Genomic DNA, 25,460 nt, shown 5'->3' on the forward strand with positions numbered 1-25,460 from the left:
AGTTGGAAAACGTGATGCACACCGCATCGGTTTTTTTTGTTGCCCGATCGGACGGAGCGTTATTTGCAGTTTGCTGCATCTTTTTTTAAGATTGTTGCTAGGCAACCACCAAATGAGTGCTAACATAACCTTAAAGCTGCAGTAGGCAGTATATATTTTTGGCATCATTGGGCAAAAATTCCACAATAACCTTTCAGCATATTGTAATTCAAGTCTTCTGAGAGATAACTAGACTTCTGCTCCTCCTCATGGCTCTGTTTTCAGGCTTTAAAAACATCTAGCCCGTGACGGGAGACTTTGGCCAATCACAGGTCATTTCAGAGAGAGAGCGAGAGCGTTCCTATTGGCTGGGCTCCGGCTGGTGGGCGGTGGTGCTTGGTATTTCCTCAACTGATCTCAACATGGCTGCCGGGTCACAAACTTTCTAATTTTACAGCTAAACAGTACACTACAAGATGTTTCTGATAACATCTGAGGAGAGAAATAGGCATTACAGTAACAGAATATTGATTCATATTTGATCAGCGCTGCCTAGTTTGACCGTTTGATCGGAGTTCGTGAGTGATTGACAGCTGCTCAGAGACGGCAAGGCTCCAGCTCAGCTCTGATTGGTTGTTTTCCTCCGGTGAAATCTTGCAGATGCCGTTAGGAGCACCGGAGGACACAGAGACACATGATTGTTTTTCAGATTACCTGTCTCATGTACTACTGTCAGGATATAGTGATCGTTTTATAAATAAAAAATGTTTTTAATCATATTTGCATTTCTACTCACTGCAGCTTTAAAACAAACCATGAACTGTACGCTACCTCATAGTTAATTGTACAGTTTAAATGAATGAAAACAACTTTCCAAGAATCTCAAGTACGGCACTAATTTGCCTCCTGCTGTTTTCTGTTCAGATCAATGGTAACTGCGGTTGGTAAAGTCATATACTGTAGCTCCGGGTATCTAGCAAAAGTCACCACAATGAGAAAAAACTGCTAATGACATCCGCTCTGAGTTGAACTCAGCGCAAAAGTAGCGCGCAAAACGCTTCACTCTCATCGAAAACGATTTCAAAAAGTCGCCCCGGTCTGCTGAAACACACTCTGTCTGATCAGGGCTTAACATTATTTAACTGACACATCAACTGCTTTCATCACTTACACTTCAAAAAACACCTCAACTGGTTTCAGTGATTGCAGTTCAGCTGAAGCTGCTCATTTCAGGGCTTTACACTTCAACTGACACGTCAACTCCTTTAAGTGCTTCTGCTTTAACTGTTTCTGCCAAAAGACAATTCAGAAGGACATTTTTAAATCTGCAATTTTATCAGAAGTTAGCACATTTAACGTTGGGTTCTAATCTAACTCATGGTTTTAAAGTCATTATTATTCTTACAACAGTGGGACGTCTATTTGAACTAACTACATAGTTAACACCAACCTGTCATGTATCCACGCTGTCTGACTCGTCCTGATTGTAAGAGTCCCCCGTTAAAAATGTTTTAACAGCAGGATGTGTGGGGGTGTGGGGGAACTAACCAGGCCTTCCTTCCCTCCTCGATCCCCCCCGTTTTCTCACATCCCAGAGAACCACTCTGCCCCTCCAGATGTCACCGGCTACACCAACAACACCTCCGCCGACGGGATCCAGGTGGAGAGAGCCCCCGGCGCCGGCACCGCGGCCCAGAGGCAGACGCCCAAGTACGGCAACGCCGAGCTGATGGAGACCGGAGACGGTGAGTTGATGATCTGGGGAAGAGAGTTTAGAGGGTGGCTCAAATAATTATAGTAACAAAAAGTTCACTCATTAAATGGTGACAATATTTACATATTTGTTGCTTAGTTGACAGCTTTTAAAGTTTAAATCAGTATAACATGGATCTGAGTTTATGGCATTAACACAAAATCTGACTTTTTTGGTGACAAATAAAATGTGAGCAATTCATAAATCTAAAGAGGCAGCAGGTGGTTTGGTTAAAGCGAAGGATTTACGCCTGAGTATCTGAATCAGGGTTCCCATTTCATTTATTCAATGCAGATTTTAACCCATTTGTGCCCGTAACTGAACTTTTTAATTTCCTTTGGTGGAAGTCTAAACTACTAGATCTAGTATTTGGGCACATGGGACTACTGTTTTTGCAATAGACTCATTATATTTTTGGAAAAAACAGAAGTCCCATGTGCCCAAAGACTAGATATAGTATAAGAAAATGGCTGTATCTCAGAAACTACAAGCAGCATAATCAAGTATTCGGTATCTATGAACTCATAACAAGTTGAATATCAAAGATATGCACACATATGCCGTGTGAAAAAAGATTTCATATGGAAAACATGTAATAAACACAATGTTTTCCCGCATAAAATCCTGATTTGACAATTAAAGATAGGGTCGACGATGTTGGAAAGCTAGCACAATTTGAAAGTAGCATCGCCTCAGGAGCTCTGTCTAGACCCCCCCACACACACACACACATGCACGAGCACCGCCGCATCATAACTACTTCACAGACACAGAGCGGAGAGAGGACCTCAACTCAACAACGCTACCTCATGACCAGTAACCGCGGCAGTGCTACTGCAGGGCTGAGTTTTCTCTTCCATTCTCCAGGAAACGTGCGGCGGCGACGCGCTTTGAGTTCAGGCTGGTGCACGCCAAGGGTAGAGTACGAGCAGGGAGTCAGGGAGGCATCTGATTGGTTCTTCCCAAGCGGACCGCGAGGCAGTGATTGGTAGACGTTTTTACAGGATCACAGCAGCTACAGATGACGGCTCTTTTCCGGTCCTTTTTCAGAGCTCCTCAGTAACGGATCACTGTCGGGGTGTAAAGACCATTTCAACCAATATAACTAATAGTGTTTACTGGAGAACATCCTCAACACTGCCTTTAATAAAAGTATGATTTTTCATGTGATCCAAACATTTCAAAGTTTTACGGCCCCAAATTGTGTCCGTACCAAATTTCAAGACTTTTGACCAATCAGAACAAATGTTGTGGCATTTTTCCTCATCATACTAAATCTAAGTCTTTGGGCACGAACGGGTTAATGTACCGAATCGTAAATATTAACTTGAAGTAGTTTTTTTTTATGTTGATTAAGGAATTCAACGACACATTGAATATGAGAACACATGACCTTTGACCTTTGGGTAGATCTGCATCACAGCTTTATTTCGTTAGAATCAGTCCGAGGTCATTTTGGGGGGATTTTTGTCTTCAGATGAAACCGAGAGATGTGAATCTAAAGACACGAAAATCAGGTCTTGAAAGACTTGTTAAACATCCAGACTTTCTTATGTTCTGCAGGACTGATTATTCACTCTAAATACAACTCACTTCCTTTTACTTAAGTTTCATTCTTCCCTGATTGTGACCTCCGCTGAGCTGCTGATTGGAGGACTTGTGAGTCATGTGTAAACGTATTGTGGACCAGCTGTTGTGTCTGTTCAGCAGCCTCCGGCCCGACTCTGTGGTCTGACATGTGATGAGGATTCACGTGTTGAGTGTTTTTAATCTGGGGAAACATGAAAGCTTCACATTTAATAGTCTGACTGGGAGAAAGAGTCACTCGGGTGCTTTTAAACTAGACGGACCTGCAGCTGCTCTGATACAGTCTTAATGTGTCTTCTTTGTTTCATGTGAAGGACGTTGTTTAAGCTTAGAAAGAACTAAAGTTTTAAAAATAAAACATCTCTACCAACTTGCTTTTAATGACGGTCTTTACCTACGTACAGTATTTACTGGCTGGACCGCCGAGGGCCAGCTCTACAAACACAAAAGTCTGTCACTGACTGAGAGATGAAGTTACACGATTGGTCTTCCGAGTGTTGGAGTTTCCTCATCGGTCGTTGCTCTTTCAAAATGAAAAGGCAGGAACAGTCCTTTGTTTACTTTTTCAGGGGGGGCGTGTCAGCGGTTTCACTCCCAGCATTAGACGCTTGATTGGCTGCCACTATAGACACTCGGCACCTGATTGGACGAACGCTTTCCCTCGTGGGCCCCCGCCACATTTGAAAACGTTCTTTTCTTATATCACGAAAATAGTTCACTGAAATGTGTTTTCTGAAAACATTTTATAGCCATGCAGTTGCGAACTCGTCTTTATTTTAGATCAACAACGGTTAGTTCAAAAGTTTCTCTGGAGTTTCCAGATGCGGCGAGTCGCGTCGGACGCCCGTCATTTGCATAAAGTAGCCTAGACCTCAACTTTATGCAAATGAGGAGCTGCCAACGTGACGCCCCGTCTCTCGAATCGCGCCGCCACGCTACCAGAATGCATTGCGCGGCTGCTTACATGGACGATGAATGGGAAGCGTGGAAAATATGGAGGCTATGGACATGTACCATTACTGGATTTAACAATTTGTGGGCTAATTCATGATAGTTCAGAGTAGATATTTCTGTAAGACGTCAGTTTGCTGGTTCATAGTTTCATAAGTCCTTCTCTGGAGGGACGTGATGCCGCAGCAGATGGAGTTGTTCATCAGACGCTGCGATCGCTGCCGACGTGGACGGAGATGTTGAACGCAGCTCAGGGCGGAGCAGCTTGACAGATCAGGTGCCAGAGTTTACAGATGGGAGCTTATCGGGATGTTTGGCTGAAAGAGGATTTCACCATCTTTGTATTATGTTGCTCACAATGGCTCTTGTGCCTTTTTGTTTTTAGAGATTTAGACTTTTAGATTTTTAAGGATTTAACCTTTGAGTCAGTGTGTGGGAAGGACTTTTGTTGCCCCTTTGTTTGGAGGCATTTCACTGCTATTACTGACCTATAAAACAATTCTTAATCAAATTCACACTCAGTTCTTGCTTGTAAAATTTATTTTATTTTTGATCAGATAAAAAGAGTCTCAGCCAGACATATTGTAAAATGCATTATAGTCCTCCAATATTCTTTATCACCATCATTTTTTTATTATTTTAACAAAAAAAAATCTTAAAAACTGCAATATCTTCATGAGCTACCCCCCTCTTAGTAGATTAGTCGACTAATCAGTCGTATTGGCGTTAGTCGACTATTTCTTTAGGAGATTAGTCATTTTTTATGCTTTTTTCATGCTGAATGACTTATTTCCAAGAAACGTATGAGCACATCTCTCGGAAAAACGAGTTAAAGTGATGCTTTTTTGTGATTCTTTGTGGAGAAACTCAGTTTCACAGATCTGTCGATTAAATCAACTAATCGATTAGTTGACAAAATCATATGAGTGTTGGTGGACTAAGAATATGTTTTGGTTGAGGGCAGCCCGAATATCTTCTTTGCAGCACTTTGTCTATTGCTTTTTGACCAACAACTTTTAGTTTTGCACTTCTTAACATTTAATGAACTTTCATTGAAAGTTTATGCTATTCCTCTTCTGATTTCTGCTCCATCTGACCCCGGCTGCCTTTGCAAAAACTCCCAATGTATGCCGTTGTTGGAAATTGAAATGTGTTCAAAATTATAGATGTGGGGTGATATTGAATATTAAATAAATGCAGACGTGAGTGGACTCACTTTTAACGTGAGTTAAAAGTCAATTTAGTACTTGTTTATAGCTCAGTTTGCATTCAGTGTGAACACACAACCCGTTCTCACTCCCAACTTGTCAAATACAGCCTTTTGGTCAGCGCCCCTCGGCATCGGAGACCGACGTACGGAGGCGCCCTTTAGCGACAGTATGTGACGAACCGGGCTTTCAACTAACTCCAATGTAAACCCACCCAGGCGGGAGGGAGAGAGGGGAGGTGGACAGGTCAAACAAACACAAGACTGTCAACCAGGACACCGCTGTTTGTGTCCCGTGTGAACAGACAATTTGTCGCATGAGTCGTTAGTATCTTAAGTTCTGTGAGTCGCTAGTCAGTGAAGTTAACATCAACCATGACCGTTTCCTAACCCTCACTAGGTGGTTTTGTTACCTAAATCTAACTTCCTGTGAAAACGGAAGTTTATTTTGAAAGGACACTATGCATGTAACAAACGTATATATTGACACGCCGTCCCTAGTCCGTCCAAAAGTAACGCAGTACCCCGTGTGTCGGTCTCCGGTGCCGAGGGGCACTGACCTAGCAGCGGTGGGGAATGTATTGGAACAAACCATCTGACTGTTAAAATGTGAAACAGTTCAGTGCTGAATATCAACAAAACTTAGATTCTGTTTGTTCTTTATGTGTTCACCCATGAAGATTTCTTCATCCCAGCTTGATGGAGACTGAAATAAAAAGTTCACCAGAGGATTGAGGGACAAGAATGAACCTCTGGTTGTTCCATCCAGAGACATAAACTACCTGCCAGTACACCCACTTCTTCATGGTCATTTTGCCAACTATCAGTTATGTCTTTGGCTCACCCAGCTGCCGAAACATCTATTTGCCTCCAGATCTTCCATCCCACCTCTCCATCACAAATCGTATTTTTTCCTTTATTGCATCTCCATTGTAATCTCCATGGTGATATAGTTTAATTTACTTACAATTCATTCATATTCCTTCGCTTCTTACCTTTCAAAGGAGACCAAATATATGCATATAGGCCGTATGGTTGAGGAGCAAGTCCTGATTCATTTTGGGTCGTTATTTTAGGCGATTTAAATTAAAATATTCACGTTTTTTAAGAGGTTAAAGCTCCACACTCACGGTCACAGTTGGGTTTAAAATCAGCCTTAATGAAAGAGCAATTTGTTCCTCATCTCGCATGCCGTATTCATCTCTGCCATCACGGAGTGTCGTGTTCAACGGCAGTTTCGTTGATTGCTCACTCGAGGAAAAAAAAGGTGCCACTTTAATGTAGATTTAAAACTTGTGGATGTTTTATCAGAGCTGAAGGCGAACGGGGAAATGACTACTTCAACACCTGTGAGAGCACAACTAGGAGTTTAGTCGAGGACATACCTTAATGTGTGTGTGTGTGTGTGTGTGTGTGTGTGTGTGTGTGTTCGTCCTCTGCAGGCGTTCCAGTCAGCAGCAGAGTTTCAGCCAAAATCCAGCAGCTCGTCAACACGCTGAAGAGACCCAAACGGCCGCCGCTGAGAGAGTTCTTTGTCGACGACTTTGAGGAGCTTCTGGAAGGTAATAACTTCACTCCCTTTATTTTGAAAATATAAACACTTTATAATAACCATCATTTATAAATGGTAAATTGATAGTTAATTAAACTTTAATATTTTACTGTTAACAAACAATGAAACAAGATAATACCCTGAAAAACAGTTGAGAAGCTGCACAATAATCCACACAACTAAATCACTCGAGTCTTTATTCTCTAATATCTGCTGCGACAAAGACAGAAACTAACTGATGCATATTTCTTTTTGTTTCCAGCATCAATGCTTAAGTTAATTCATAATTTAAGCATGAATAGTAAATGTTGGACAGACTGAGCTTGTTATCGAGCCGGTATTTTGAGTGATTAAAAGCTTGATTCCTTCCAATGAGCATTCTCTCTGTGATCCAGTAATTATAAAAACACGGAGTAAATGCTGCAGTACTTTTTATAAATCACATAAGAGGAGGCTGACTCTTAATTCAGACAACATTCTGTATCATAATGGTGTTTCAATCTCTTCTGTTATCCTCCTCCAGTCCAGCAGCCAGACCCCAACCAGCCCAAGGCGGAGGGGGCACAGATGGTGGCCATGCGGGGCGAGCAGTTGGGCGTGGTGACCAACTGGCCGCCGTCTCTGGAGGCGGCCCTGCAGAGGTGGGGCACCATCTCTCCGAAGGCCCCCTGCCTCACCACCATGGACACCAACGGCAAGCCGCTCTACGTGCTCACCTACGGTAAGCTGAGAACTCGCTGCACTTTTTATGGGATCGAAGAGAAACACTTTTCAGCTCAGTTGTCATATAGACTTTTTCATTTTTCACTCTATAGCTTTGGGCTTTTCTTGCGAAACAAGTAAGTTGTTGTAACATTGCAGTGCCTAATGCCAAATTTGGGGTTTTCAGGAGCAACTGAAAGTGGCATCATTGAAGTATTTTGATTTAAAGCAGGATTTTGATAGTTTTCTTTGACAAATATAACAGGCTGTTCTCAGACACCGTTTGTAGCTAAACCTACTCAACTTATCCTCATACAACAGTTCGTATGATATCTTACCAAACAGTTATTCCTCCTTATTTGTGTGTTTTCCTAAGAATGTTCAGGAACACGTGTCAATTTCCGCTTGTTACAGGCATATAGTCTTTTCAAAATAAACTTCCGTCTTGGCAGGAAACAACTTCCTGTAGTACAAAACTACGTAGTTAGCTTTTGGAAAAGATCGTGGTTTGGGTTAAAATAACTCCGGAAGTACGTAACTTACGTGACAAATGAATCAACGTTGACTTCTGGTTTCACACGGGACACAAACGCCGGTCTCCTGGGCAAAAGTCCAGTATTTTTTGACCCACCCATCAGCCCCGACCTCCTTTCTACGTGGTGTTTGTCGGTCTTTATACTTCCTGGTTCACGATTACGTGAATCACACACAAATTGATTTTGTGGAATCTACAAGAATTACAGTGCATTACTTTTCGTACTTATAGCTACGAACAGTGCATGAGAACAGCATGACCCATGAAAAGTAATGCACTGAAACAGGAAGTATAAGGAGCGACAAATGCTGCGTATGGAGGAGGTCGGGGTGGATGGATGGGTCAAAAAATAACAAACTTTCCCCCAGGAGACCGGCATTTGTGTCCCGTGTGAAACCAGAAGTCAACGTTGATTTATTTGTCGCGTAACTTACGTAGTTATTTTAACCCAAACCACCATCTTTGCCTAAACCTAAGGAAGTTGTTTGCTGTGAAGACGGAAGTTTCTTTTGAAAAGACTGTATGCATGTAACATGCAGAAATTGACGCTCGTGTTGTTGGACATTCGCAGGAGAACGAACAAAAAATAAGGAATCATTTTCATGAGATATCATACGAACAGTTGTATGAGGATACGCTAAATATAACGTTTATGTTCTTCGAAATCGATTTTTTTCCCACTAAAGAAATGCACCATCTTTCCGAAATGATAAATACCGACAGTAAACACCGGCAGTCACACAAGAACTTTGTCTAAATAAAATAGTCTCATAAATCATTGATCATAAATCAGATCATAAAATAAGTAAACACGATTACAGATCTGACCAGATGTTTGATGCCAGCTGTCAGACAGTTTTCAATAATCTGTGTGCACCAGATGTGTGTGAGAGAGTTTGTGCTGAAATATGGCATCGTGTCTTCTGTGAGTTTTTACTGGATTTCTAGTTGTTAAATGAATCAGTGCTGTGTTTGAAAGTTAGTCACCAATAACAAACTATTATAGATCAAATATATAAATCTAAGCCCAACATTTAACACTCAGTAATGAATGCTTCCAGTAGTTTCTGTTGCAGTTCAACTTTATGCATCATGACGCACGTAAACATACGTATCTGACAGCACACTCGACCTCAGATCAATCGTCTTCTCAGTATATCGTCTTAACATAACGATCGATACTAAAAATAAACGTTTGCTTTTTGTTTTTTTCTCTGACTTGCTTCCTGTTTTTTTGAGCCCATACGGTGGCTCTCACAAGCTGATTAACTGAAGCACCAAACAATGTTTAACACCCGCTGTGTGAGCATAATTCCACTAATGGCAGCCGGGCAGAGCGCTAAGCACATTAGCAAAGTGTGAAAACGACACTTTCAAGAAAGCTGCTCTGCTACGGCAGGAGGGAAAGTTTGTTTTTTTATATCCTAAAGGCCCAGATTTGTTTCCAAAGTATGCCTTTAAATGAAAGGAATTTATCCTGAGTGACTTACAGGACAGCCTGTGTTCGTCATACTTGTGTTATTTTGAAATTTTTGGGCTGACACTCCTTATTTATGATTTGGACAATGATTTTAGATGCATTTGTCCTGAGGCACGTATTTGGAGCAGTTTGATTAATCTCTGGACTCATTTTGGATCCCAAAATTGCAACAAAAAAAAGTGCATTTTGACACAGTTGCCATCAATCGCTTGTTTTTTACCTGAATGATCTGAAGCTGGATTAAAACCTCTGCAGAAGGATCCATTGAACGAAGCCTTCATAGCTACTACAGGCTATGCCAGAGCTGACATGCATTTCCTCAAAGTAGTTATTACAGATCAGGTGATGGCGATGGAGACTATAAGAGCTGGTGTGGACCTGGTCCAAAACGGGCCCGTAGAAAACTTATGGCACGCACAAACTAGTCAGCCAGGTCGCACGAAAATGCGTGAGAATGACACGATAATGCGCAAGGCAAAAAGAACTGAGTTCTTGCTTTTGGCATGTCATATAGTCCATGTAGTCTGTACTGACTGCAATGTAAACACATCCACATGAATATGCTTCACTCAGAGCTAGTGACGTAGAATAAAATTAAAGAGAGAAAGACTGCTTATGGCGGGTGGGAGAGGAGGTGGACGGGTCCAACAAACACAGGACTTTCAACCAGGAGACCGTTGTTTTGTTTGGTAAGTTACGTTAGTGACATTTGTCAAGTCTTTTCTGTAGTTGTGTTGCGTTGATTCCGTACGTATTTTACTTAGTTTACGCACTTATTTTAAGCCCAACCATGAGGTTTCTGATGCCCTAAATGTGTGTTTTTGTTGCCCCCTGCTGGTACTGCACCTTCATACATGTGTGTAATATTAAAACACTTTGGCGTGATACACGCGACTTTCAATGTCCTCAGATTGCTGTACTGATCACGTTACTTGACTCTGTCTTATAATGAGGTATCTTAAAGTTGGTGTGGTTTTCACATTACACAAGTGAACATTTCACTGGAGGAATCCCCGACAAGTCTGTCTGGTTTCCAAACTACGTTTAGTCACCAAAACACGCGCGAGAAATAATACAGGAAAAGATGCGAGACGAGTTCTTTCCTCTAAACATGGATGTCTACAAGAAGCTGGCGATCCAAGTTGTTTCTGCGCTGATTTGCAACGAAAAACCATGGAAGAAGAAGAAAAGAACAGCCGTGCTTGCTGATGTTGTTGTTGCAGGTGTTACTGATATTTGCGCTCTCATTGGCTTTAGGTCGTCGTTGCTGTCATTACCGCTCTCTTGGTTGCATCGGCGCATCTCTCAGATGGTGTCTTTGAAGATTCACACAGAGCGGTCGTCACTCACGGGAGTGAGCGCCGATTTCCCTCTGATCTGGGGCTTTTGTCGGCGGGCTAAAATCTTGTAGTGTAAACTATTACCTGAACTCAACGTGCACCTCATCATGGGATCCGAGGATAGACCAGGTCTAAAATAGATCCGAGGGATAGTTAGATCCAGAATGCAGTGATATTTGTGATTTCTCCTGCATTTCACAGGTAATAAACAGTCCACTTGGATTAGACATATTGACACACACTTTGGGAGACTTGAGACCCAACCCTGACTCAGATCTTGGTTATTAGGAACCAAGTGGACCTGTGAAAACCCCCCTGGAGAACGTAAACATAAAGAGTTAAAGAAAGTCTCAGTAATGTTTCACTTTTCAGTAACACCAGACGGATTCGATGATCTAGAAAATCCATTTACGCTGCAAACCATCTGCTCGCCACAATAGCGAGTGAAACCCTGTGAACACAGTCGTGGTTGTTTATATAGTTAAAGACACATCCGTCTAGTGTCGCGTGGTGCTATCAACAGGTGAAATCTGACACTGATCTATAAACTACGCCGGAGGCAACGACCGCCTCACACAGACGTATAAATCCTCCTTTAGTGTTGAATCTATCAGAAAGCAAATAGAGGGAAACAAGTTTTTTGAGCAGCCAGAAGTGAGAAGACAAACACACAGCAGGTAAAACCTAATGAGAACACGTATGAACCGTCTCGCCTGCAGCGCTGCCATCGCCTCAGTCACATCACGTCCTCTAACCGCCGCTTCAGCGCCACGCTTTAAGTCTACATTCAAATTGGAACAAACTCTTTAGTTCAGCGGTTGAAGGCTGCAGATCCGAGTTATTCATCTCCCCGAACAGCAGCGGAGGAAATGGCTCCGGGTCCGGAGGGTGTAAAGAGATTTAGCCGCCGCAGTGAAGCGAGCTGCTTCTCTCAGGTCCTCATGAATTTAGACACGGACCTCCTCGCTGCACAGCGGAGAGAATGAAGTGACACCGAGACGACACGCAAACACACACACGCATACATCACAGAGCCATGCACACACATTTTGAGGTTTAGAGTTTAAAGACGTACTCACATCTTTTCCTTAAAGGAACAGTGAGTAACATTTAGGGGGATCTATTGGCAGAAATGGAATATAATATTAATAAGTATGTTTTCTTTAGGTATAATCACCTGAAAAAACACAAGACTTTCAACCAGGACACCGTTGTTCGTGTCCCGTGTGAAACTAAAAGTATTGTTGACTTATTTTGTCACGTCAGTCTTTAGTCACATGACTCGTCGGTATCGTCAGTCACGTGAGTTGTTAGTATCAGGCTCGTTGGAGATGAGCCAGGCCTGCGCAGAATCGATCACCAGCGATCGCGCACAATGCATGCCGGTTAGATTTATGTCAAACTTGCTCTGACGTCATGCACACATGGGTAACGATGATTGAGTGCTCATTATTACAAAGTGCTTTACAAAGCAGACATAAAAAATAATAAAGGATAGAATCCAATGCCAGATACACGCACACTTCCACATAGATTTACAAACAAATATAAATACATCTGAACGTGATCTGAAAACTACAAGTATCCTACAGATCGGATCTAACAGGATGTGACTTTCTCTGTGACTAAATTCTTTGAAGGCTGCTGAAAACTGTCCGACTTGACCGCAGCTTTTTGTCTCCGCCCCCTGCTGCTGCCGCCTGATCTCGTCTACTTTCCAGGCGTGGCGCAGTTCATCTCGAAAGAGCCTATCGTCAGTCCCGTGAGTCAACGTGAGTTGTTACTCGAGTGAGTCGTTAGTATCCTCAGCCCCATGAGTCACGTGAGTCGTTAGTATCATCAGCCCCGTGACTCTTTAGTCACATGAGTTGTTAGTCCCGTGACTTGTTAGTATCATCGGCCCCGTGGGTCACGTGAGTTGTTAGTCCCGTGACTTGTTAGTATCATCGGCCCCGTGGGTCACGTGAGTCGTTAGTCAGTGAAGTTAACGTCAACCACGCCTGTTTCCTAACCCTAACTAAGTGGCTGTGTTGCTTAAACCTAACTTCCTGTGAAAACGGAATTTTATTTTGAAAGGACAGTATGCATGTAACGAGCATTTATAGAGACGCCGTCCCTGGTCCGTCCAAAAGTAACACTACAGGGGAACCTCGTGCGTCGGTCTCCGATGCCGAGGGGAAGTGACCAAGCGGCGGTATTTGATGAGTCGGGAGTTGAGTCTAGGTTGCCCACACACACACAACCCAGACTCAACTTTATCCCTGTAGTACATCAACTTTCTTCAAATAGGCGTACAGTGTGTGTGTGATTTGTGATGATGAGGCGATATGCACTCACCAGACTGTGAAATATCTTCAGCCAGCACTCAGGAGTCCGCCACCAGAGAGACGACAACATGGTGAGACAGTGTGTGTGTGTGAGTGTGTGTGTGTGTGTGTGTGTGTGTGTGTGTGTGCGGTGCTGAATCTAAATCTCCATCTTTCTTTATCTTTCATTCCTGTGGTGTCTCTCTCTTTGATGTCGGCCGACAAGGACAAACTTGTTTTGTTTTCTTCCTGCCGAGTCGTCGGAGAACAGAGAGAATTCATGATACTGAATTTTCCCGCTGTCCTTAAACTCAACCCTCGCCACGCTGCACTGCAGATAACCTCACATAATTGGCAAACTGTTTTAAGAAGTCGACCGAGCCCTCGGGGAGCTTTGATCATGTGTAAAAAAAAGCAGCAGGACTGATGTTATTTATCAGTGAATCACGTCATCGATGGAGACGTTTGGATTAGCGTACGGCATGAAGAGGACTCCTAAACCTTTAAAGCTCTGCGTGGTTTCATCTGCTTTCTTTGATTCTTCTTTGTGTTACATCTGCTTTTGTTTGGAGTGTTAAACTTCTGTTGTAAAACTAGAGAGAACCTCATCACCACCTTTTATAACATCCCTCCATAAACTTTCCAGGATCGGCTTTACTTACAAACTATCGTAGCATCTGACCCAGGTAGCTAGTTTAAAGAGTATTATAGGGGCCCTGGGTTCTTTAATATGGTGCCAAGACAACAACTAACCATAATATCTGTATAACTACAGTTATGATCAAATGGACACGTTCTATCACACAGACTGGTGATGGTTATGTAAGAGATAATGTACAGCGAGTCAGTCATTGTTGTGAAATAAAGCCTGACAGGACGATGCGACGATGTGCCGGGGACTTTATTTGATTTATTTCACAACAAAGACCCGCTAGCTGTACATTGTCCCGCTTATTACACGGCTACTTACTGAAGAAATCAATAATTTGACACAAAAATGAGTCCTCCAGAGTCCGACATCAGAACTGCGCCCATAGCAACGGTCTGTTATTAAACAGACCGTAGAATGCTGTGACTGACCAATCAGAATCAAGTATTCAACAAAGCCGTGTAATAATATGCTAAAGTTGCACGATGCAAAAAAGGATTTCATAATTTACTAACACAGTACAATACCCTGAAGAAGACGGTCATGTTGAAACGTTGGTAAATCGTTTTTTTGTATCGTGGCTACAAGTGTGCGACTGCTTTTCTTTCTTCTTTCTTTATTTTCACCGTCGTCAATAGATACAATAGTATACGTATGTTACAATACACAAAATACCACAAAAGTCAGTACAGGTTTTACAATTGTTTAAAAACAGAGGAAAAACACATTTCAATGTTGAAATTGTAGTCCTGTTCACAAAAACAGAAACTGCTGTATATTCAGTTGAAATCGGTCACTCAGTATGTCTGACCTCTCGTCCCGGTACAGAGATGTTGTGTTATCCTTTTGTCAAACCAGAGCTCAGTATGTGACCTTCTGTCTCTCACTTTTGTTCTTGCAGTCATTTTCTGAGCTGCTCCCAAACGGGCAAATATCTAATTTCAGAACAAAAGCACCCTCTTGAATTAAATTAAACTCGATGATTGGGCAGTTTCCTTTCCCCCCCTCTCCTCGGTTTCAGAGGATAAAAGGCTGCTGGATGTAATGTCATCCTAAAAAACAACCAGACCCCGGCTCTGCACAGAAAACACTCTGATTACATCTGCAGCTCTCTGATTTGGACTCTTGTGCAGTTTCAGCAGGAGAGATGCTTTCTAACATGCCAGCGGGAGTCCTGTCCTCTGATTGTTGGACATGTTTTTTCCAGCTGTAGGACGGCTGGTTGTCACCTCCAGGGTGCCCACTATCACTGCTGAAGTGCCCTTGAAGAAGGCATCCTCCTCCCCAAATCCATTCAGGGTCACTCAGTAGTTTCATCTACAGAAAAGATCATCTCTGGGTATCAGTTAGTAAAGTTGTTCCTGTTTTTTTAACACTATCCTGATACTCATCAGCGGGACATCACTCATAACAGTCCTACTAACCATGACCTAGGGGACATCACTCATAACAGTCCTACTAACCATGACCTAGGGGACATCACTCAAAACAGTCCCACTAACCATGACCTAGGGGTGTAAGAAAATATGGATACACACGAGTATTATGTGTTGTGATACCGTATCGATTCTCCAAAACACTGTGGAGATACTGGCATCATATGAAACTAGAAAACCTGACAAATCCATTGATGCCAACCATGTCATACTAGCTTGTGGGGAAGGAGGCTAAATAGCGCTCCCAAGCGTCTGTAGTGACGCGTCTCTGTAGTGACGCGTCTCATCGTACGTGTCCACAGGGTTTTTTGTTTTTGGATGCGAGGAGTCGCCTCTCTTCCTAGCAGTGGACATTTGATGGGCAGCCACAAGGCACTAGGGCTGAAACGATTCACCAACTGTATCTCCCGATTCCATACTATCCCGATACTTGGGTGCCGATTCGATATGTATTACAATTCTACAAGTATTGTGATTCGATATTTCGATTTATTGCTGAAAATGTCTAAACTGATACCGTTTGACTTTCAGCATTTGGTTTGTTTGGTTTTTGAAACTGATATGACGTCACGTTCTGGCATTAAAAAATGTATTTCAAAGTCTTAAAAAATAGAATAGGGATACATAGGTGAATAAATTTTTTTCCCACCCATACAAGGCGCTAGGCCTCTGATTGGATGAACGCTTTCACTCGTGGGCTGCTCCTCCCAGCTTTCAAACCGGAACCAACATGGCGGCTCGTTTGGAAACTTTTCTCTCGTATATTCTGAACATAGTTCATTGAAAATGTGTTTCTAAAAAACATCTGATGTAAGAAATAAGCCATGCAGTTGCTGAGTCTGTCATCATTTTTAGATCGACAACGATTCATTTCAAAGTTTCCAGGGAGTTTCTAGAGGCGGTGAGTTAGTCGTGCCGGACGCTCCTGATTTGTATAAAGCAACCTAGACCTCAACTTTATGTAAATGAGGAGCGGCCGATGTGACGGTCTGTTTCTCGAAGCACAATGCTACCAGAATGCATTGCACGGCTGCTTACGTGACGTTGAAAGGTGGCGGTGAAAGGACGGATCCTGTGGACATCGGTGTGATCAGGGCCTGAGAATATCTATAGCAAGAAATCCCTTTGTACTCCTGGAAGACACTGTTATTATCACTGTTATTTGTGGCTTTTAATTCTGAATTCATTCATTAAACTCTTTCTTTAAATTAGACTTTTCATGAACTCTGTTCGCACCTTGTGTAACCGAGTCACTGCTGCTGCTCTGCCTTTGTTTGCCGTTTATGTTGTTTTTCTCTCCTAACTGTCTGTTCTCCTCGTGGGATCCCAAAGCTCTCCTTTTCTTCAATTCATTAGCTCTGACAAACATCAGAAAAACCTCATTTAGCGTGAAAAACAATGAGGATTTCACGCTGGATCGCTCATGCATATTATCTGCGTCTGCCAGTCTGAATTAAAAAAAAAAAAAATACAGCAAAGGAAGGAAATTGATTCTATTGTTGTGAGTTACTGCGTTAATGAACAGAGCCAACTACGCCTGGCGGGTAAAATGAAACTGATCGGAAAGATTAGATAATATTATATATATACAAGGTGATATTTAAAGCTGCAGTTATTTTGACAAACACAAATATAATTCTCAGTTTGTTTCTTTTTAAAAAGAGGTACAGAGTTCATGTTGCCTAAAGTAGCGTGAGCACTGAAATTAAAACTAAATACATCCGTCAAGATACCAAAAGCCTTTATCGCTGTAATGATACACTGATGTGGCCTGTATGACTTCCTCTAATGTGCTGTGGTCGTGTCTCTGTGTGTGTAAAGTATCACTGTACATGGATCCAATTACTCCACAGGCTTTGGGTTTCTGCTGGATGTTATGAAATCTGTGTGATCATCTCCATACCAGTCTACCCGCGAGGTGAAATAATGTGTTTTAACACTGAGCGTCATGTCAGCGCAGTAATGTCTTGCATATGTGGACTCGTGATATCATCCTTTGTTCCTCCGTGCGCTCGTGAGAAAAAGAAAAAGTCCAACGAAGACATTTTTCCTTTTCTAAAAAAACACAGAAAAGTTTCCTGACGATCACTTTGACCTCTTGACCTTAGCCGTTAGCGGTCATTTCTAACCTTCCACAGAGAACTCTATGGTTTCCTCTCTCCTCCCTGCATGCTTTCTATAGTTTCATAATAATAATTCTCGTAATCTGCCTCTAGGGAAACTGTGGTCCAGAAGCGTGAAGGTGGCCTACAACCTGCTGCACAAACTGGGAACCAAACAGGAACCGCTCGTCAGACCTGGAGACCGGGTGAGTAAACAGAACAGATGGTGCTGATGGATTGGGGGTGGAGGGGACACACATTGGTGGTCAAAGGTTGGAGTCATATCCCAACTTGTGGCTCGAGAGTTGAACTTGATGTGGACGTCAGTCAGAAAACTTTTAACTTGACTTAGGACTGCTGTGAGAACTTGACGAACTACAGACTTGACTTGGAAGTAAAGACATTAAAGTTCCCATGAAATCAAAATTAGGGATGCACTGATATCAGATCGGACATCGGGCCAATACTGACTCGGTTCGGGTACCACGGACAACTCCCAGACCGGACAACGCCGTGGTAGCGACCTGTCAATCACAAAGTAGCCCCGCCCTAAAGTATCCCCTGCTTTATGGTCTATTTGACTCTAAAGTGGACCATAATTTACTAAATGAACATCATGCTGTATTGAAGGAGACTTGAAACTAGAGATCGAGACCATAAACTCATGTTTACAATGTTTTCTCATAGACTTCTTTACAATCAGACTTCTTTTAGAAACCAGAGGCGTCGCCCCCTGCTGGCTGTTAGAGAGAATGCAAGTTTAAGGGCGTTTTCACATTAGGTACGATTGATCCGTACCGTACTCCCCCCTCTCTTCTCAGACCCGGACGTTGCCCGCTTGATACCACTTTTTGTGTGAACTGACCCTTTAACAAGAGTCAACACTGCTCAGAGACATCAGTCAGTCTTTGTCTCATCTGTTGTCTCTTTGGTTTTCTTTGGTTTTAAACATCACAGAGCAGCTGGGTTAAAAAAAACAGGCCGTTAACTGACATCACCTCTCAAGATTTTTGGGTACCGGCCAAACGATCCTTGGCGACGCCGACGCACGGCCATTACTCAGTGTTTTAAAAATGGACACATGTGTAGTCCTTCCTTCCTTTCCTGTCAGTATAACCATCACGTCACACTCAGGGCCTCTTTAAGCAGCGCTCCACAGTCCACACGCCTCCACACATGAACACACGATCACACTGAAGTGGAAAAAGCTTCAGTAACAGTCCCACATGTGTCTGCTGCCATGCGACACCCCCCAGCGTCTCTCTTCTCCTTCTTCTTGTCCCTCTTTCATCTTTATTTTAAGCTCCATTTCCCTCTCGGTCGGAGACTAAGTCAAGACTGGCTCGATGCCAGTGTGTGTGGGTATTTATTTTAATGTATCTCAGCCTGAAGGGTGTGTGTGTTTTAATCACTGTACAACTCCTTTTCCTCGCCGCTCAGTGTGAATTACAAACTGCTGTTTCTCACAGTTTAGCTGAAGTTATAATAAGTTCCACACTGAGGAATTACAGTGTTGTTTTTTATTATTATTTTGACGAGGGGTGTCACCGTGTTGCAGGATGGTTTTACTGAGACCGTGTTTAGAGGCTGACGAGGTTTTAAATGATAGAGAAGTTGTTGTTTTATGAATTAGAGGTCGTCTCAGAGCCTGGTGAAGAATCAAGTATGGTTTATGGATGTGATGTGACTTTCAGAACTAAGACATGTTTGAATTTCAGGCTAGTTTTTTATTCATTTTCATTTTCATATCAAGTAGAACATTTCTAAATGGTTTCATGAAATATATGAAATGTTCCAGAGGTAGGAAATATTAAAGTTTCGCAACTCCAAAGCACTATATTCCGTGAAAACAAACATAAACCACTACAGAAAATTAAAAAGTTGGATTGGCATCACAAAAAATTCCTATAAGTATACATTTATTAATATATTTATGTTATTTTGAATGTCAATGGTGTATTCTAATAATATTTATACAAACATTTTAAATGTTATCCAACTTGCATTTAAGCTATTTTTTTTTAAAAATCAGATAAGCTACTGCATAATCAATAAGATATTTTTATTATTTTTAAATTTATATTTATGAATAAAACATTTTGTCAACTTATTAAATTTGTTATAAGAAATTATTATTATTATTATTATTATTATTATTGTTATTGTTATTATTTTTATTATTATTATTTTTATTATTATTTGTATTATTATTATTGTTATTGCTATTATTATTATTATTATTATTATTATTATTATTATTATAGCCTTTTTGAGAGGTTTTGAAGAAACCAAACACCACATGTTCCCATAATAATGTCTTTAAAGCTATTATCAATGACAAATCTGCAAAGGTCTTTATGTCTTTTTTAATTTCTGCATGTAGTGATTGACAGGGTAATATTTATGAATAATTTTAATGGACACTTCCTTATCCTTATTCACTATTAAGTATTTATGAGGAAGCATCCAGACCTTCTTCCGATCTACCGATCCCTGTATGTGATGATGACGTATCAGCATCTCTTAGAAACAGGGCAGGTGTGGCTCTGCATGGGAATGAACTACCTGTGTGCGTAATGTATCACTATATTCTATATATTTATTCTTTTATATATATTTTGATCTCCCTCTTGCCTTTATGGACCAGCCTCCGCCGATCTACAGATGAAACCTGAACGTCTCCAATGAGACCTGCACGTCAACATTAGTCCTGTTAAAGCATCATTACACCGCTCTCATTCGCTCAGGTTCACTTAGCTTATAGCTCCAACCACACACACACACACACACACATCCAGCCTTATGGAAGCTATTAAACAGCACTTAAGTCAGGGGGTTCACCGTTATCATCACAACATGCAACTGGAGCCAAACTGGATCCAACATGGCCGAGCAGGAGATAAAGGCTCCGCCGTGACGCTGTAGAGACATGTTGGATGTTTGGATCATGTCCCGGTGAAAGATGGCAGATAGAAGCACAGGAAATATGTTTCAGATGAGCTTTCATGGCGTAGATGTGATCTTCACCAACAAGGAAACATGTAGTGAAATGTACAGAATGAGTCTGTGGAGAGGACATTAACATGATGTTACTATTCTCAACTAAAAATAGCAATAGAGTCCAATGTACTCATGATAAACATTATGAACGTTATAGAGTGTTCCCCTGCATTAAATCCTTTTTGGCATTTCACTGAAGAAACTATAGAAACTAACTACTATATATGTGCATTAATTCAAAAAGCAGCAGAGCTACGCTTCCGCCATTTTGGACTGAAAGTGACTACCAGATGTCAGTAAAACGTGAACCTACAAAATGCCGTAGAAAAGTGAAACAATATCTACTCATATTTAATGTTTCTACTGAAATGGCCTGTGTTGAACATTAAAAAATTATAAATATGCATACTATTATAACTATTTTTTTACTTATTTATTAAACTTTTTTGCCCGGCTGCTTCCCAGAGGAGCGTAAAGGATGGACATAAATGGAAGTTAGAAAAATCCATCACACAGATTTAGAGAGCAATCTCCAAAATCGAAGTCCAACAGACCACAGACCATGGATGTAGAAGAGGGTCCAATAGACCACAGACCATGGATGTAGAAGAGGGTCCAATAGACCACAGACCATGGATGTAGAAGAGGTTGTGTCCTGTGCGTTTGTCCTGCGTGTTAGTAAACAACCTACAACTCCATTAAACTCTGTTTATGTCATGCTACTAGTGCTACTAGCTACTGGCTGATAGCCGGTTGTTTGGGAACAGAGACGTTAATCCATCCACCACGATACAGGCTGACAGCATACAGCCCACGGGTGTATTAGAAGATAATAAAAGTGATGAATTACAGCCAATATATCCATTATTACAGCCACATACAGCTAGAAGGAAGCTGGCAGAACTGAATATGTCATATGAGCGTGCCGGGCGTTGCGGTCCCGCCGTGGGTCTGATGATGCACATTCATTATGGAGAGGAAAATAACTCTGGATTCAGCTGTTAGTTCATTTTACTACTTTTAGGACATCATGATTTAAATGAGGGATATTTAAGTGAAAAAAAATGATCCTCTGATTTACAGACGTGTCTTTATACATCCATGACCACAGACTCATTGGCGTTTTCTGTCAAAAATGGCGACAGCTCTACCATAGCGCCATCTAGCGGCTGTTGTCAAAAAAGCAGCAGAGTTTCGTCTCTTTGCTTCTAAAATATTTGGTTCAGGTGTGCAGAAAAAAAGTGAAATAAATATTATGTTTAATGAATGTTTCACCCCCTTTCAATATATTTACTTCCCCCGTTCATAGTTTATTGTTCTGATTTCCTTTTCTTTACATCCACGGGTTTGTTGTCATATTTGCAGCCGTTATATAACAGTTTTTTTGCAGTTTAGCGTGACCTCAGTGTGCCAGTAAAACTGAAGTTAAATGAGCTGCAACAGAGAAAGGAGATAAACAGAGAGACACTCAGCCATGGAGAGAGATACTGGAGAGGGAAGTTCAACGGTATATACAGTATGTGATACTGTAGGTAGACTGACTGGGTAGAAAAACTATAGCAAACGTAGAAAAAGGAAGATATGAGGGAAAGGATTTAGAGACAGCAGGCGAGAGACACTGACCAGATGCCCTCTGAAAGATTTAGCTTTATTCTTCTCTGATAAGACCCATCGGCTGCTCGGCTGGCGACAGTCCATATCAGTGATCATCCTTCAACATCACACACGCACACGCACACGCACACGCACACGCACACGCACACGCACACGCACACACACACACACACACACACACACACACAGCACAGTTAGGTTTTTTGGGGGTTAAATTATTTTTGTTTTGCCTTTTCGTTCTGTAGTGAAACACAAAATGTGTCTGTGTCAGTTACATATGCAAATTAAATCACTTACTGACACACTTTATGATTTCCTTTCACTCGTCCCCCTCCTGTATATTTTAGATACAATTTCAGGCTTAAAAGGCAGAGAGAACTATTTCCTGTGTAGCAATGCTAACTCGTCTCCCCCGTCTCCCTCTGCCCTGCAGGTGGCGCTGGTCTTCCCAAACAACGACCCCGCTTCCTTCATGACGGCGTTCTACGGCTGCCTGCTGGCCGAAGTCGTCCCTGTGCCAATAGAAGTACCGCTGACCAGGAAGGTGAGCTTTCACGGTGCAGAACGTCAACCAAATAATGATGAATTTAATCCACAGGATGATTTGTGTGTCAGTGAGTGCTTGAACGGATGCATCATGTCGATCTAAACAAATCAGAATAGAGTGGCAGCCTTTTAATTAAGTCAACTTTCTTGGGTCAAATGTGTCAAGAAGTATGGATGGTATGGAGGTGTTTTGTAATATTAGATGGAAGAAAACATTATCAATATAATGCACTTCAATAAAAGTAAAGTAAATTTACTTTATTCATGGGTCATGTTCACAGAAGTCTCGAAACACTTTTCCAGACCACAGCGTGCATCCAAATACAAATAGATCTCCATATGCACGCTGTATTAACAGAGAAACTAAGACAGGAAAGTTGATAGAAAGAAAAAGATAGTGAATAACAACAGTAAAACATAGTAAACAAATACATTTGTACCAGGTGTGAAGAACTTCAGAAATTAGTGTCATGTGTGTAAAAGTTATCAGCTTTACAAAGACAGGATTTGTTGCAGGTCTATCTTCGTTGTACCCTAAAACGTGTGCTAACTTTATCTTTCTAAGACTAAACTTTGCTCGAGCATAGTTTTTAAGTATGCCGCCTAGATTATGTCATTTATCAGACTAACGAAGAATCGTTTATATTTAACGGATCTGCAAATGTATGATAATAAGTCAGAGAAGGAGAGAATGTGATGGGAGTCTGTTTTCAGTTGTTTGAGTCAACAGTTGGACTTCAGGCAGTTCTTCTTTTTCTTCACGTCAAACGGCATTAGTGAGTTGAAAAGAGGACTCGCAGCAGAGCCCAACAACGCTAATTCACACCAGTCAATGGGGCTAATTCTTCACCGGGGGGATTGTATTGAAAACATGAGTCATCAGAAAGGCGCCGTGGTGAGTCATGGTGCAGCACAGAGGACACTGAGCTCTGCTGAGGTGTAATCAGAGCTAAATGTCTCTGAAGAAACATCTCTGCTGCTGCTGCTGCTGCTGCTGCTGCTGCTGCTGCTGTTGTTGGTGTTGCTGTTGCTGTTGTTGGTGGTGGTGGTGGTTTGTTTGAGTCATAGTTTGGATTGTCACAGCGCGCTGTAGCGTCATCTGGGAGGCATCAGGACGGCCGAAGTGAGTGTGTCAGAGTCAGTGGAGGTCCGAGTGTGGCTTTGCCTTTTACTAATTCATGTTAAACACATTTATAAAGTTACAAAACACAATAAATATAAAAAAACATACATTACTTAAAGGAACAGTGTGTAACATTTCGGGGGATCTATTAGCAGAAATGGAATATTATAGTCATGACTATGTTTTTATTAGTCTGTAATCACCTGAAATGAATAATCGTTGTGTTTTCATTGGCTTAGAATGAGTCCTTCATGGTATTGCTATCTGAATACTTCTTCCATCATTAATTGAACCACACTGACACAGAGTGGGGAATTACTGCATTTCCAACAATAGTGATGCACTGTAAGGCAAAGCGCCACCTGCTGCTGGCAGCAGAAAATAAATGTGCTTTTAGTGATACTGAGTAATTAAAAAATTATATAATTCAGGATTAATGCATGACATTAAAAAAACAAAACTTGCTTGCTGCTGTTATATATCATTATTGTACAATTTAAGGTGGTGTTTTTAACTAGGTTTAAGAGGCCACAACAAAGAGTATATAGAAGCAAAGAGATAAAAAAAAAAATGTAAACCGCCGCTGCCGCCATGTTGGATTAAAAACGCTTATTATATTGATAATATTTTATTGTTCAACACAGGACATTTTGGTAGAATAAGACCGTAGAGTAGGAATAATTATCTGGACGTTATACTGTCGTCTGGTAGTCGCTCTCAGTCCAAAATGGCTGAATTGCTGCTGAGCGCTGATGTTGCAATGGAACATCTTGGCATTATACGTTCTTTGGCCGCAATGCTCACTACGCATGCGCAAACCTGCAAACTGCAATCTGATTGACTGTTTGCCACGTTACTGTTACCGTTGATTGCTTGTACGTCCCTGTCAGACGTTAACACAGCCAGCGGTCACCATGAACATATACACTAAACTTCTACAGCACACGTTTAAAAGTGGGCTTTGTAAAGAAAAAATGGAGATTAACTGTTAGTGAAGGCTGTATCTCCTTACTTTGGACACATTTCTGCAACTTCTGATGTTTCACAATCTGCGACTAGTCCATAAAGTGTCACCTTTAAATGGTTTCTGTACAACTTAAGCAAATAAATATACCACTAGATCCTGTAGAGCCTGCTACAAGCTGACATATAGCTAAGAATTGAATTGAAACAAAGGTTATATGGAATCAAAATGTCTGTTCACCTGCTGCTCAAACCATAAACTTGAACTTTAATACATTAAAAAAGAAAGCAAAATCCACATTCCTCTGCTCCATGAAGTCATTTTAATACCCTGGCCACAAAGAGAAGAATTCCACTTTCACAATCTCACATGTTTTAGATTAAAATGACGTGTTTTCATCTGACTCTACTGCAAGATATCACGGACAGCTAGTAATATGAATGTTTGATGAGAGCAGAGCAAATCAAATATATGGCAGATTAGTGTAAAGGGGGGTTAAATGGTGCAGTTATAAAACATGGGTTATGTATAGAAGTGTGGGTTTAGTGTTTACAATATGAATCCAGCAGAAATGTCCTGTTTGCCTCTTGGTTCATTTCTAACTGACTGGTAGAGCTGCAGCTGAAGGGATTTG

At 41.5% G+C, this 25,460-nt stretch overlaps 1 protein-coding gene across 7 annotated transcripts in view; it reads left to right on the forward strand.

The window, feature by feature from the left end:
• The window catches only part of LOC119498129 (disco-interacting protein 2 homolog C), a 213,938-nt gene that overhangs the window by 140,796 nt on the left and 47,682 nt on the right, over window positions 1-25,460 (forward strand). For 6 of the 7 annotated variants that reach the window (XM_037786661.1, XM_037786665.1, XM_037786662.1 and 3 more), the window contains exons 6-10: window positions 1,575-1,724; window positions 6,920-7,039; window positions 7,553-7,750; window positions 17,694-17,785; window positions 22,627-22,737. In XM_037786661.1, the coding sequence (XP_037642589.1) occupies window positions 1,575-1,724; window positions 6,920-7,039; window positions 7,553-7,750; window positions 17,694-17,785; window positions 22,627-22,737 (671 nt within the window). The remainder of the gene's footprint in view (window positions 1-1,574; window positions 1,725-6,919; window positions 7,040-7,552; window positions 7,751-17,693; window positions 17,786-22,626; window positions 22,738-25,460) is intronic. The other variant, XM_037786663.1, reaches the window with a different exon arrangement.

Source organism: Sebastes umbrosus, chromosome 12, assembly GCF_015220745.1.
Source record: "Sebastes umbrosus isolate fSebUmb1 chromosome 12, fSebUmb1.pri, whole genome shotgun sequence".
NCBI lineage: Eukaryota > Metazoa > Chordata > Actinopteri > Perciformes > Sebastidae > Sebastes > Sebastes umbrosus.